Source organism: Vanrija albida (assembly GCF_041260175.1).
Source record: "Vanrija albida strain AlHP1 chromosome Unknown contig_4, whole genome shotgun sequence".
NCBI classification, from domain to species: domain Eukaryota; kingdom Fungi; phylum Basidiomycota; class Tremellomycetes; order Trichosporonales; family Trichosporonaceae; genus Vanrija; species Vanrija albida.
In genome coordinates this window covers 3,320,642-3,334,983 of record NW_027191423.1, presented here as the reverse complement: position 1 = coordinate 3,334,983, position 14,342 = coordinate 3,320,642, and the positions used below count along the sequence as shown (strand labels likewise).

General features: G+C 64.3%; 5 protein-coding genes across 5 annotated transcripts; 4 read left to right on the top strand and 1 right to left on the bottom strand.

Annotated features, from left to right (window-relative positions):
- Window positions 1-174: 174 nt before the first annotated feature.
- Window positions 175-1,982, top strand: Q8F55_006101 (uncharacterized protein; the record flags this gene model as incomplete). Its single annotated transcript, XM_069354570.1, has 3 exons — window positions 175-452; window positions 499-1,519; window positions 1,572-1,982. 3 exons carry the CDS (start codon window positions 175-177, stop codon window positions 1,980-1,982), a joined length of 1,710 nt encoding a protein of 569 aa, XP_069209212.1.
- A 1,401-nt stretch (window positions 1,983-3,383) lies between these two features.
- On the top strand, window positions 3,384-4,730 carry Q8F55_006100 (uncharacterized protein; the record flags this gene model as incomplete). Its single annotated transcript, XM_069354569.1, has 6 exons — window positions 3,384-3,525; window positions 3,575-3,628; window positions 3,664-3,889; window positions 4,041-4,198; window positions 4,234-4,470; window positions 4,507-4,730. 6 exons carry the CDS (start codon window positions 3,384-3,386, stop codon window positions 4,728-4,730), a joined length of 1,041 nt encoding a protein of 346 aa, XP_069209211.1.
- A 1,271-nt stretch (window positions 4,731-6,001) lies between these two features.
- Window positions 6,002-9,198, top strand: Q8F55_006099 (uncharacterized protein; the record flags this gene model as incomplete). The annotated part of the gene is made up of 2 exons (XM_069354568.1): window positions 6,002-8,275; window positions 8,608-9,198. The coding sequence occupies 2 exons, from the start codon at window positions 6,002-6,004 to the stop codon at window positions 9,196-9,198; spliced, it is 2,865 nt and encodes a 954-aa protein (XP_069209210.1).
- Window positions 9,199-10,146: 948 nt separating this feature from the next.
- Q8F55_006098 (uncharacterized protein) lies at window positions 10,147-12,360 on the top strand (the record flags this gene model as incomplete). The annotated part of the gene is made up of 3 exons (XM_069354567.1): window positions 10,147-10,878; window positions 10,916-12,193; window positions 12,235-12,360. 3 exons carry the CDS (start codon window positions 10,147-10,149, stop codon window positions 12,358-12,360), a joined length of 2,136 nt encoding a protein of 711 aa, XP_069209209.1.
- A 347-nt stretch (window positions 12,361-12,707) lies between these two features.
- Q8F55_006097 (uncharacterized protein) lies at window positions 12,708-14,327 on the bottom strand (the record flags this gene model as incomplete). Its single annotated transcript, XM_069354566.1, has 2 exons — window positions 12,708-13,537; window positions 13,859-14,327. The coding sequence occupies 2 exons, from the start codon at window positions 14,325-14,327 to the stop codon at window positions 12,708-12,710; spliced, it is 1,299 nt and encodes a 432-aa protein (XP_069209208.1).
- Between the last annotated feature and the right edge of the window lie 15 nt (window positions 14,328-14,342).

Below are 14,342 nucleotides of genomic sequence, written 5' to 3'. Positions count from 1 at the left end.
CTGGGGCCCTGCCGGAGCGCGCGGGGCTTGGCGCCGATTGAAGCCTATCGGAGAGCCTAGGCTTGTGAGAAAGTCGCGAGCAAGTCATGGCATGACGAGGCATATAAAGGGCGTGGTCGCGGGAGTTCAAGTTCTGCAAGCACCTCTACATTAACTTTCACACTCAACTTCAACATGGCCGGTGGAGTCAAGAAGCCGATCAATGTCTTCCGCCTCGGACAGCTGGGCGAGCCCAAGGGCGTGTTCAACTGGCGCCTCTGGTTCTCCGTCCTGTCCTTTGGTCTCCTCGGCGCCGCTCGTGGTATCGACGAGGGTCTCATCTCGGGCGCGTTCAAGTCCAAACACTTCCAGAATCTCATTCACTACGACTCGTACTCCAAGGCTGAGCAGACCAACATCAAGGCCAACGTCTCGTCCATGGTGCTCATGGGCTCGGTCGCCGGGTCGCTCTTGTAAGTGTGGACGTGAGCTGCTGTCGCGGGTGTCCTGACACGCCAGCGCCTTCTTCGTCTGTGACCGCATCGGTCGTCTCTGGGCCACGCGCCAGCTCTGTGTCTGGTGGATCGTCGGTATGGCCATTGTGCTCGGCAACAACGGCAACCTCGGCGCCGTGTACGCTGGTCGCTTCATCGCCGGCTTTGGAATTGGTCAAACTCCCGTCGTCGGCCCCGTCTACCTTGCTGAAATCGCGCCGGCTTCCATCCGCGGCCTCTGCACCTGCGTCTTCACCGGCATGGTCTACCTTGGCATCAACCTCGCCTACTGGTCCAACTACGGTGCCGAGCGCGGCCTCGGCTCGAACGTTGCAGCGCGCTGGATGATCCCGACCTCGCTGCACATCATGTTCGCGACCCTCATCTTCACCCTGTCATGGTTCCAGTACGAGTCGCCCCGCTACCTCGTCAAGAAGGACAGAATCGAGGACGCCACGCGCGTCATGAGCAAGATCCGCCGCCTGCCAGAGGACCACCCCTACGTTGTCAACGAGATCAGCGCCATCAAGTTTGCCCACGACACCGAGGTCGCCGCGACAAAGGACATGACCATCTGGGGCATGATCAAGCAGACCCTGTCCAACAAGCAGAATCTCTTCCGCCTCTACCTCACCACGTCGGTCCAGTTCCTCTCGCAGTGGTCGGGTGCCGGCTCCATCACCATCTACGCCGTCGACCTGTTTGAGATTCTCGGCGTCACTGGCGGCGAGACGTCGCTCCTCGTCACGGCTGTCTTCGGCCTCGTCAAGCTCTTTGCCGCCATCCTCTGTGCCCTCTTCCTCGTCGACGTCATTGGCCGCAAGCGCTCGCTCCTCCTCGGCATTACGCTCCAGACCATCTCAATGATTTACGTCGCTGCCTTCCTCACATCCCAGCCCAAGCTCGGCATCGACAAGAGCTACCACCTTCCGGCCAACAAGAAGGGTGTTTCCATGGGCGCCATTGCCATGATCTACGTCTCCGGTTTCGGCTGGGCCCTCGGATGGAACTCGATGCAGTATCTCCTCACTTCCGAGCTCTTCCCTGTGAGTACACCGACCTTGGAGAGTCTAGCAATAATTCTGACCTTCCCCTCAGCTTAACATCCGTGCTGTCGCCACTTCCTGGGCCATGGCTCTCCACTTCCTCAACCAATACGCAAACGCCCGCGCCGTCCCGAACCTCCTTGAGCCGCTCAACCGTGGCGGTATCACCCCCGCTGGCACGTTCTGGTCCTTTGCGTGCATCACCATCATCGGTGGAGCCTGGGTCTGGTTCTTCGTCCCCGAGACGGCCGGCCGCTCCCTCGAGGACATGGGCAAGCTCTTCGAGCTCCCCTGGTACAAGATTGGCCGCTACGGCAACGCGTTCGCCGAGGAGCAGGACGAGGTCGAGCGCCAGGCCGAGGACGAGAAGGCCGACAAGGCACTCCACCTCGAGCACGCCACGTCCAACACTACCGCCACACTCCCCGCTCTTGGGAAGCGCGACAATGTCCAATCCGTTTAAGAGAAAAAATGGACAAATGGAATGGTTTATCGGCTCACTTCCATGATTCAGTTGTCTTTCTAGTAGAATCAGCGTATGTGGACAAGATGCAGTGGTTTCTCGTTTCTGCAAGGTAGCTTCATGGTCATTGTTTCAGACAGGTTGACACTTCACCCGTGATAACTCATGGAAGTCAATGAATACCATTTTTGCATAGCTCTCAACTATTCGTGTACAACAAAGAGCAAACAGATGTTTTGCAAGGAGTAATACAGCCCTGTTGCACTCTCTCGTCGAGCGCAAACTACTATCGAAGCCGTCTCACACCCACTCTGCCAGTTCCCATGCCGCACACTATTGCCAATGTTCCACCGATGTCAACAATCCGTCCACCGCGCACACTCTCAACAGTGCCTGTACGACGACACACCCGTCGGAGCAGGAGCAAGTCGGTGGAATGGGTCGGTATTGCTCGGATGTGCGGCCGCGTCGGATCCATTCGCCCCGTCTCTCCAGATCTCCACATGCAAGCGGCAGGCTAGCGCACACTGCTCCACAATTAGCCTGCCAAGACTGTCTCCCAGAGTGAGCCCCACTGCATCCAGCCTGCGATCTGGATGCGAGAGGCAAGTTCCATCACGCTGGGCGGGAGGACGCGACTATCGGCGGCTGGCCCTGTGTGATCGGTTGAATCGAATTGTCATCGCGGCGAAACCAAGCTGCAACAAGGTCTGGTTGCCATCAGCAGGAGGGAGGGAGGTGGACGGCTGCTGTGGGGCCCGTGGGTCATCTGCGCGGTCCAGGCCTGTCACGGGGCCGTGAATCTCGGCGCTCGGCGAAGCGAGCGCGTCGCGTTGGACACGTTGGACACGAGTGGGCAAGCGACTTGTTGCACGCGGGGACGTGATGCCCGGCGACATATGGCCGGCGACATAACGGTCATCGACGAATGACTACCCCCACCCACCGCACTGTTCAGCCCATCCATCTCCGCCGTTTGGCATTGTCTCTCGCCACCCAAAGAGAATCAATATCACACAGCATAGAGAGCGGCCAAGATGCAGCCGGTCGAGGGCGCGCCTGTCGACCCAAGCTGGAACTGAAAGCTGGCCTTGTGGTGAGGTCAGGTCGGCAGCGGGCGTGGCGGGCTGAATGCCTCCAACGCGGCGCCCTCCCGGACTTGCATGTCGCTGCGCCTGCATCCCACCTTCCCAGTCTCACTGCGCCTCAGAATCGCCCACATCGTCTGTACGAGTCGCAATGAGCCCATCTCGCCCGCCCCCGATGACCCTCCGACTCTGGCCGGCGGTATTGGGTGGATCACGTGGGTTACTTTCCCTGACGTTTCGATGTCATAAACAAGGCCGCGTCGTCGACATCTCGTCGTTCGACTTTCTCTTTGTACTCATCCTCTCACTCACAATGGCCTTCAACCTCACCGTCGACGACTTTGACCCGCTCGTCGCCTACTCCAACTACGGCGACTGGCAGACGCCCAACCCGCAGGACAACCCGACGTGGTGGAACGCGACGCAGGACGTGACGGGCAGCCAGTGGCATCAGAGTGGGTTGGCGCGAGGTATCACCGCGCGTGATGCTGACATCCTCGATAGACACGTACCATCTTACGACGGTTGCCGGCGCGCAGGCGACCTTCAACTTTACTGGTGAGTAGTGATTCGAAGCGACGCTGACCCGCCAGGCTCGGCGCTCCACATCTTCGGCGGTACCGGCGCCAATCCCAACTACACGGTCACGGTCGACTCTGCCTCGCAGGTGCTCACGACGGCCAACAACACGGCCGGCCGCACCCTCCTCTACGGCAACGACTCGCTCGCCCTTGCGCCGCACACTGTGCAGATTACCAACAACGGCGGCGGGCTTCTGCTTGACCTGTTTGTCGTGGGCACCAAGCTCGGCGGTGATGGGTGAGTAGCGTGGGCGTGGGCGTGGGGCGGGCGCTGGGCGCTGGGCTCTGTGCTCGGTGTCATGGTTGCACGCCCGTCGATGGCCGTGCGGGCGTGGCGTCGGCTGAGGCGCACGTCGAGCCGCTTGGTGACGCCCGACTCACTCCCCCAGCGCGACCTTTACCAACACCACGGTCGACGACCGCAACACGCAGACGCTCTCGTTCCAGCCCGGCGGCGGATGGACCCAGCAGACGGGCGACAACTTCTTCAACCAGACGTCGACCTACACGGGCGCGCAGGGCGCGAGCATCGAGACCAACTTCTCTGGTGCGTAGAGTCGGCCGTGCACCCACTGACGTCAGGCTCGGCCGTCTGGGTCTACGGCGACCAGGTCAACGACCACGGCTCGTACACGGTCTACCTGAACAACTCTGCCGTCGGGACTTACACCCAGCGCTCAGGCTGTGCCAACGGGTACGCCAAGAGCTGTGAGAAGCTGCACGGGCTCGCGTTCTTCGCCGGCCCGCTCCCGCAGGGCCAGCACGCGCTCAAGATTGTCAACGCGGGCGGCAACGGGCAGGGGCAGCAGACGTTCTTTGGTGGGTCGGGTCCGCGTCGCACAGACTGACCAGCAGACTTTGATTACCTCGAGTACACGACGCCGTCGGTCTGGCCGCAGCTCGCCGGCGCCGGCGGCGGCGCTGGCGCGAGCGGCACTGCCACGGGCGCCGAGACGGCGACGGGCAGCGCGCCGGCCACGACGTCGGCGCACAGCGGCGCGGCTGCCGGGGGGGTCGGCACGGCGCTGCTCGGCCTCGTCGCCGCGGCGTGGGTCGCGCGCAAGCTCGTGGGCCAGTGAGCCACACCAGGAATGATCCACGACACGACCAGGATCCACGCCCCCGTGGATGAGAGCAATAGCAATATGGCATTCGCACAACACACGCAACGCACGATGGACGGATAGATCTGCTGCGGTCGGCGCCTGGCCAGCACCGCCCCGACGCGAGCAGACCCCGACGGATGGTCGCGCCCACGCGCCCGCGCCAGATATAGACACTGCACACACGTTTACACATGTTCACGATGAATGCGACCGGCGTTCTGGCTCGGACCGAGATAGCGGGGCGTCTGCAGGGCGGGGCACGGGCTTCGGGCAGTGGGTGGCGCTGGCACAAGCGGCTCGGCTATGTGCCTGCCCCGATATCGGCGGAGAGTTGCCGCGCGGACCATGTGGGGCTGCCTGTGCAGGTGTGTGTGGCCGTCTGCTCGTGACAGGACGTTGGCCGTGTGCCCACAGCCGCGCTGCGACGACGCTGCGACGACGCTGCCGCTGACGTCGATGGCCAAGAGCCAAGAGGACGTTGGGAACTGCGCTGGCTGGCAGCTACGCAACGCAACATCTTGGCGCACCATCGGCCGAGCGGGTCTGACAACTACACGCCCATGGGCATCGTGGCCTGTTTGACACCGACACCCCGAGTTCCAACCTCGCTATTCCTGGCCTCGAGAAATCTTTCACGCATCGCAGGCAGCAACGTTGCCCGCATGCATCCCGAATCGGCCTCGCTAGCGAGCCCGCACCGTAGGCCGGCCGCATCGGCCTCTGACTGGCCAAGGTGGCTGCGCCTAAAAGCCTCACTTGGCGCCTGGAGTGGCGGGACCAAAAACCTGCGCCGAGTGATCCCACCCAGCGTCCGAGTGATCTCTCGGGTCGTCGTCGCGATCACGGGTTTGGGGTTGCTAAACCGCGCAGCCGCCCTGCCGCGCGCCGCGTGCAGCGTGTTTCCCGGCCGCCAGGCGGCCCACCCGAGCCCGAGGCGCACCGCCTCGGCAGCCTTGGCCTAGCCACCTCGGCCTCGGGTGCCACGCCTTGCTCGCGATCACTCGCGCGTCTGCCGCGACGCCTCGCGGGGATTGTGGTCGGACGACGAGATGAGAAAGAAAAACTTCACCCCCGTCGTCGTCGCTGCGAACACCCCACCTGACAACTTATAAGCCGCCTGCTGACCTCCTAACCTCTCCCCAAACCGACCACCGACACCTCAATGATCCACACGCCTGCCCACAGCACCGCCTACCCTATCCAACACATGGCCACCCCGTCCGCCTCGGCAGCCTTCTACCACAATGTCCTCGACCGCCCGCCCCGCCACGACCCCATCGGAGGAGGCCAAGAGCGTGACCTTTGAGCGCGCTGCTGCCACTCCTAACCCGGCCACCTACGGCACGTTCTCGCGCCTCCGCCGCGCGCTAAGGCGCAAGGACACGCGCAGCCTCGCCGACAGCGTCGAGGCCGCCATCTCGGCGCGCCTCGGCGGGCTGGCCACGCAGCCGCCCGCGGCTGTGCTCTTCGCCCTCGAGAGCGACTGGGCCGGGCTCAGCGCCACGGCCGTCGACGCCAAGCTCAAGACGTTCGGCCCCAACGCCCTCAAGCCCGACAACAAGCTCAAAATCCCGCACCTCATCTTCTCGGCCCTCGTCAACCCGTTCTCGGTCATCCTCGTCTGCCTGGCCATCATCGCCATCGCCACCGGCGACAACGCGACCTTCACCGTCATCATGGTCATGGTCGTGGTGTCCGCCGCCCTGCGTTTCTGGCAGGATCTCAAGTCTGTTGTCAAGGCCAAGCGGCTCGCACAGGGCGTCAAGACGATGGTCCACGTCCGCCGCACCAACTTCGGCCTCACCTCCGAGGCGGTGGTGGACTCGGCCGAGCTCGTCCCCGGCGACATCCTCGAGCTGCGCTCGGGCGACCTCATCCCCGCCGACTGCATCCTCCTCGAGGCGGCGAGCATGTCCGTCTCGCAGAGCATGCTCACCGGCGAAGCGCTGCCCATCGACAAGAGCCCGTACGCGGAGGATGACGTCGACGCCAAGGACACCGACGCCACAGGCGACATGTGGGCCGCCAACGTGCTGCTGTCTGGCACGTCGGTGGCCTTTGGCCAGGGCGTCGCCGTCGTGGTCACCACCGGGCCGAGGACGTACTTTGCCTCGATGGGCGACGCGCTCGCGGGCCCGCGCAAGTCGAACGCGTTCGAGCGCACCGTCCGCCGCGTGTCGTACCTCCTGCTCGCTGTCACCATCCTCATGGCGCCGATTGTGCTCGTGATCCAGGGGACGGTCAACAAGTCGTCGGGGTGGAAGAACGCGCTGCTCTTCGCGCTCTCCGTCGCCGTCGGCCTCACGCCCGAGATGCTCCCCGTCGTCGTCAACGCCAACCTTGCGCGCGGCGCCATCCTCCTCGCGCGCAAGAACGTCCTCGTCAAGCGCCTCGACGGCGTCCAGAACCTCGGCGGCATTACCACCTTCTGTACCGACAAGACGGGCACACTCACCATCGACAACGTCGAGGTCCACTCGACCATCACGCTGCAGAACAAGGCCTCGATCCGCCCGCTCCACCTCGCCGTCGTCAACTCGACCCTGCAGACTGGCGCGCGCTCGCTCCTCGACCACGCTGTCGTCAACGCCAACGACGGCACGCACGGCCCCGAGATGGACATGGACGACCTGTTCGTCGACAAGGTCCACGAGATCCCCTTTGACTCGGCCCGCCGCATGCTCTCAGTCGTGGTTAGGGACAAGCGCGCCCAGCACACTGTCATCACCAAGGGCGCCGTCGACGAGGTGCTGTCCCGCTGCAAGTCGTTCACGACCTCGGACACGGGCTCGCTCTTCGAGACGACGTCAGCCCAGCCGCTGAGCACGGCGCACCGCGCCATCGCAAAGGCCACGGCACTCGAGCTCAACGAGCAGGGCCTGCGCCTCGTCGCCGTCGCCATCCGCTCCCTCGGCCAGATGGGCGGGTTCGCCGACGAGGACGCACACTCGGACTGGGTTGAGCAGGACCTCACGCTCGTCGGCTTCGTCGCCTTCCTCGACCCGCCCAAGGAGGACGCCAAGCAGGCGATTGTCGACCTGCGCGCGCTTGGCATCCGCATCAAGATCCTCACGGGCGACGCACCCGAGATTGCGCGCAAGGTCGCCTGCCAGGTCGGCCTGCTCACCGACGCCGAGGCCGCGCAGCCAGAGACAGTCCTCACCGGCGAGGGGCTCGCCGTGCTCGTCGGCGAGCTCACAGCTGAAGAGGTCACCACTGCTATCAAGAACGCGACCGTGCTGGCCAAGCTCTCGCCGTTCCAGAAACGCCAGGTGGTCGAGCTGCTCCAGGCCAGCGGTGAGGCAGTCGGCATGATGGGCGATGGGGTGAACGACGCGCTCGCCCTCCAGGCGGCGGACGTCGGCATCTCGGTCGACACGGGCACCGAGGTGGCCAAGTCGGCGTCCGAGATTATCCTGCTGGAAAAGTCGCTCGACTCGGTCGTTGACGGCGTGCTGCTCGGCCGCAAGTCGATGCTCAACACGATCAAGTACTTCAAGATGACGCTGTCTTCCAACGTGAGTACCGTGCCGGGACTGACCCCGTCGCCTTGCCCAAACGTATCTGTAGTCTACGGTCTTGAACCCACTTCAATCCCAGTAGATTGCAGATACCTTTGTTGCTTGGCGCGGGGGGCAGTGGGGGGTGGGGGGGAGAGAGGCTGGGGAGTTGGGTAGGAAGGACAGGCGGTGTGCTCGGTGAGGCAAGTGCCATAGTGTTGGGAAGATACCTGTGGGTCTTCGCCATCACCGGCAGCAGTAGTGGAAGATGTTTGGGGCTCGACGCTGGAGACGGAGGAGCCAGCCCATGGCGACCTTGACTGCGACCATGTGCACCTCTAACCCCTCAGTTCGGCAACGTCTTCTCCATCATGGCGGCATCCTTCTGGCTGCCGTACCAGCCGATGCAGCCGATCCAGCTGCTGATCCAGAACATCCTGTACGACCTGTCGCAGGCTGCCATCCCGTTCGACAATGTCGACGAGGACATGCTCGCCGTGCCGGTCCAGTGGTCGCTGCTCAGCATCCTGCGCTTCATGCTCGTCTTTGGCCCGACCTCGTCCTTCTTCGACATTGCGACCTTCTCGTTCAACTGGTTCTACTATGGCTACCGCGGCGACTCGGACGCCGGCGTCGCCGTCGCCCAGACCCACTGGTTCCTCGAAGGCTCCATGACCCAGACGCTCGTGGTGTTCATCCTCCGCACCGACAAGCTCCCCTTTGTCCAGTCGCGCCCGTCCGCCATCTTCGCCGCCGTCGTCGTCACCATGCTCACCGTGGCCCAGGTGCTCCCCTGGATCCCTGGACTCAACACGGCCTTCCAGTTTGTCCACCCCAAGGGGCTCATCTACCCCTTCCTCGTCGGCGTCGCCGTGACCTACTGCGCGCTCGTCCAGGTCATGAAGGTCGTGTACAAGCGCTTCTTCCACGAGTGGTTCTAGGGCCGCTCCAACCTTACTCCCTTCTCCCTCCCCTTTTAATAACTTTTGCCCTCTAGTCTTTATGCATTTCCTATACACGTGGATTTGACTGGGCGAGGGGCGAGGGGGAGTGATGTGGCGGCGGCTGACGTGCACCATCACCGCTGTGGGGGGCGTGGCGGTCGCACCGGCGTCCCAGCATGTCTTTTCTCGGCGTTGGCTGTCCCTGGAAGCAAGCATGCCACCCCACAGCCGCGCCATCACTCGACCCCACGCCGTCCTAGTCACCGCCTCGGCCCCCGTCTACACTGCCCCGCGCCCAACTGGCTCGCATCGCATCGCCCCGCTCGCCATCGCTCGACGCGGCGTCCAACACTGCCGCCGCCACGTTCTTCCTTCCGCGCATCGCCTCGGCCATCCGCTCCTCGCCCTCGCTCCCCACCCCGCCACGCCACGTCGAGTCGAGTCAGCCGGCCCACCGACGCGGTCGCGTTGAAACAAGGTTCAGGGACATGCCGCCCTGGCCCTGAGTCGTGGCGTCGCCCACAGCCGGCCGAAATGCCTTGTACGGTGAGCATCGACCGTGGGAAAGTTACTATACGCGGGGCAATATTGCTCAGGGCTGGGTTGAGTGGCTTGGCGCCCCGTGCGCCCCGTTGAGCCGTCGAGTGTGTCGTCAATGGCGGTCTGTGCGTCAAAAGGGCAGGCAGCAGCCGGTTGACGGGACTGACGGACGGCCATCGCGAGCCAACAACAACACCGCCCGGTCAAGATATCTCTTCTACTCCCAAGACTCTTCTCTCTCTCATCTTCTCTCTTCTCCTCTTCACAACAGCTCCCTCGACGCACCTTGCAGACACACCCACAGTGAGCTCTCTCGTCCGTCCCTCCCCGAGCCCACCTGACTGACGCCCCAGCTCCCCGCCCCAGCTGCCCCAGCCCACCTTCCCCGCCTTCCCCCGACACATAATGCCGCCCCGCAGATCGGCCAGAGCACCCAAGGCCGCAACGCCGCCGCCTGCAGCCGCGCCGACGCCGTCCCCGCCCCCAGCGGCCAAGGCGGCGTCAGGCAAGCCCCCGCTCAGCAAGGCCCGCGTCGCTGCCGCCGGCGCCTTTGCCGGCCTCAAGCCTGCCGACATTCTCAAGCGCGCCAAGGACCTCGGCATGGCGACGACCGACAACGTGACCAAGACGGTGACGCACCTCATCTCGACGCAGACGGCCGTCGACGACGACGCGCCGGCTGTCCGCCGCGCGGCGGGCTTCAACACGCCGATCGTGAGCGTCGACTGGCTCGAGGCGTGCGAGAAGGACGACGAGTGGGTCGAGGAGGCGCCATACCTCATCACCAAGGGCGCCGCGCCCGCGCCTTCCCCGGCCAAGCCCAAGGGCAAGGCCGCGGCCAACGGCGCTGGCGCGAAGCGCGCGGCGAGCCCGTCCCCCGACGCCAAGCCCGCGCCGAAGAAGGCGAAGAAGGCAGACACCAAGGCCGACGTCAAGGACGAGGTCAAGGATGAGGCCAAGCCCGAGGCCAACGGCCACGGCCAGAAGCTCAAGAAGAAGGACACTGTCGTGCCCGTCGACGACGGGTGCATGCTCGTCGGCGCGTCGGTCCACATCGGCGACGACGGCACCATCTGGGACGCCTCGCTCAACCAGACCAACGCGTCCAACAACAACAACAAGTTCTACCGCATCCAGGTAGGTGTCACCGTAGGGGTTGGGATCTGACGCAAAGGTTCTCAAGCTTCCCGGCGGACAGTTCAAGGCGTGGACGCGCTGGGGGCGTGTCGGTGAGCCAGGTGCCAATGCCCAGCTTGGCGGCGGCGACGTCGCATCGGCCATCTCCAACTTTGAGAAGAAGTTCAAGGACAAGTCGGGCCTGGCGTGGGCCAACCGTCTCGACCCGGCCAAGAAGGGCAAGTACACGTTTGTCGAGCGCAGCTACGAGGACGACTCGGACGACGAGGGCGAGGCTGGCGACGGCGACGACGTCGAGATCAAGGAGGAGGAGGAATACGTCCCGCCCGAGTGCACGCTGTCGCAGCCCGTCCAGGAGCTCATGCAGCTCATCTTCAACCAGCAGTACCTCCAGGCGACCATGGCCTCGCTCAACTACGACGCCAACAAGTTACCCCTCGGCAAGCTCAGCAAGAGCACCATCACGCGCGGTTTCCAGGCGCTCAAGGACCTCGGCGAGCTGATCGACGACCCGACGCTCGCCCAGTCAAAGTACGACACCAACTTCCCCTCGGCCTGCGAGCACCTGTCCAACTCGTTCTACTCGCTCATCCCGCACGCTTTTGGGCGTAACCGGCCACCTGTCATCAACACGGACGCCATGCTCAAGAGAGAGATTGAGCTGCTCGAGTCGCTCGGCGATATGAAGGAGGCCGCCGCGATCATGAAGGCTGAGCGCCCGCGCGACACGATCCACGTGCTCGACCGTCACTACAACGCGCTCAACATGGACGAGATGACGCCGCTCGAGCACGAGTCGAAGGAGTTCGAGGTCCTCAGCAAGTACCTCGTCGACACTCGCGGCGCGACGCACAATGTCAACTACAAGGTCGAGGAGATCTTCCGCATCGAGCGCCAGGGCGAGACGAAGCGCTTCGACGAGAGCATCTTCTCGAGTGTCAAATCGGACCGCCGCCTGCTGTGGCACGGCTCGAGAGCGACCAACTTTGGTGGTATCCTCTCGCAGGGTCTGCGTATCGCGCCGCCCGAGGCGCCCGTTTCGGGTTACATGTTCGGCAAGGGCATCTACCTCGCCGACATGTCGTCCAAGTCGGCCAACTACTGCTGCTCGTACATCACGGGCGGTACCGCGCTGCTTCTGCTGTGCGAGGCCGAGCTCGGCGACCCGATCCAGAAGCTCACGAATGCGAGCTACACGGCCGGCGACGACGCCAAGAAGAACGGCATGTACTCGACGTTTGGCCAGGGCCGCGTTGCGCCGCTCGCGTGGAAGGACGCGGGCGAGGCGACGCCGGCGCTCAAGGGCATCAAGATGGTAAGTGGTGTGGGTGTGAGCGAGCCATACTGACGCGGCAGCCCGACACGTCCAAGGTCCAGCCCGGCGACACCAAGGTCGACGGCGCGTACCTCATGTACAACGAGTTTATCGTGTACGATGTGTCGCAGGTCAAGCTTCGCTACCTCTTGCGCGTCAAGATGTAGGCTGGCGTAAGTGGTGTAGTAGTCGGCGTGTTTGTTGTGATTGGGATTGTGAATAGGATCGGGTTTGGATTGTTGTGTAGCATGGTCATGTGACGGCGGTGTGGAACGGCAGCAGGCTAGTGCGGTGTTCGGAGTTGCTGACGAGGCGATGATTGCTGATAAGTCGGTGTCCGCGGCATGCCGCGAGTCGACGCCGGAGTGCAGCCATTGCGCGGCGTGTGACTAACAGCCCAATGCATATCGACTACAGCCCGGCCCTGGCCACCCGGCAGTGCTACAACCGCTCGACTCGCGCTCGGCCCACCCACTCACACTGTCTCGCCCGCTGCGCTCGCCTGTCTCGCTCCCTAGTAGCTCTTTGGCAGCTGGAGCACGCGCTCCGCCACATAATTCAGGATCATCTCGCGCGAGACCGGCGCGATGCGGGGAACAAAGCTCTCCTTGAGCCAGCGCTCGACGTCAAACTCGACTGCAAAGCCCATGCCGCCGTGGGCGAGGATGGCGCGCTGGGCGGCGTTGAAGCCGGCCTCGGCGGCGAGGTACTTTGCCGCGTTGGCCGCGACGCCGACCGCGTTCTGGCTGATGCTCTTGTCCGTCTGGCTGGCGTCGTAGAGCCGCGCGGCGTGGTACGTGGCCGCGGTGGCGGCGTAGAGCTGGAGGTAGGCGTCGGCGAGGGGGTGGGCGATGCCCTGGTTCTGGCCGATCTTGCGGCCGAAGACCTCGCGCTCCCCGGCGTAGTCCGCCGCCTTTTGCAGCGCGACGTACCCGATCCCCAGGGCCTCGGCGCCGACGAGCACGCGCTCGGCGTTCATGCCGTGCAGGATCATCTTGAAGCCCTTGCCGATGTTGGCGTCCCCGCCCACCACGCTGTCGGCCGGCACGACGTAGTTGTCAAACCAGACCTCGTTGCTGTCGACGGCGTTGCCGCCCATCTTGTTGATCCGGCGCATTGAGAGGCCCGAGCCCTCGCTCTTGTCGAGCGGGATGACGAAGAGGGTCAGGCCTTCAGACTTCTTCTTGACCTCCTCGAGGGGCGTGGTGCGGGCCAGCAGCATCATGACCTTGGCCGTCTGCGCGGCCGTGATCCAGATCTTTTGGCCCTTGATCGTCCATGTGCCGTCGGCGTTGCGCGTGGCCGTCGTCTTGAGCTCGAGGGTGTTGAGGCCGGTGTTTGGTTCTGGCGCGTCAGCGGGGACTCGGTAACTGGATGGAGGAGCTCGGTGGGGCGGCGGGGGCCCCGGCGTGCAGAGACGGAGCCGGCGTTGGGGCCGCAGCAGCGTCGCCTCGGTCAGAGGTGATGCTGCCCCGGCTGCATGCACGCGCACGAAGCCGTACCGCGTGCGCGTGCCACACCAGCCGCGTGTAGCACGGGCGTGCGTGCCGCGTGCCGCCGCCCGTGCCACGCGCTGCGCACCCACGTCGCCGCCATGACGTCGTTGCCCATGACCCGCCGTCGCCGAGCCATGCGCTTCCACCCACGACCACAACCACCACTCACCAGTCACGCCAAAGCACGTCCGCCACTCGCCGCTGACAATCTTGGGGATAAACTTCTCGCGCTGGGCGTCGGTGCCAAAGATGCCGAGGGGCTGCGTCGCGTAGATGTTGCCGTGGGTCGCCTGCGCGCCGGGGAACCCCGCCCCGCTCTCGGTGATGGTCTGCATCATGATGGCGGCCTCTTGCAGCCCGAGCCCCGAGCCGCCGAAACGCTCGGGCAGCGCAATGCCCAGAAAGCCAGAGTCGGCAAAGGCCTTGTGGAACTCTTTGGGGTCGGCCTTTGTCGCCTCGCGCTCGCGCCACCACGCGTTGTCGAACGGCTCGCACACCTTTGCGACGGCGTCGCGCACCTCGCGCTGCGACTCGTTGAGGAACGCCGGGTCCATGATGAACGTCGACTGCAGGCGGCCTGCTGCGAGCCGCGGCGCGGCGAGGGCTGGGCGGCGCGCCAGACGGAGAGCGGTGGCCATGGTGCGGGGTGGGGA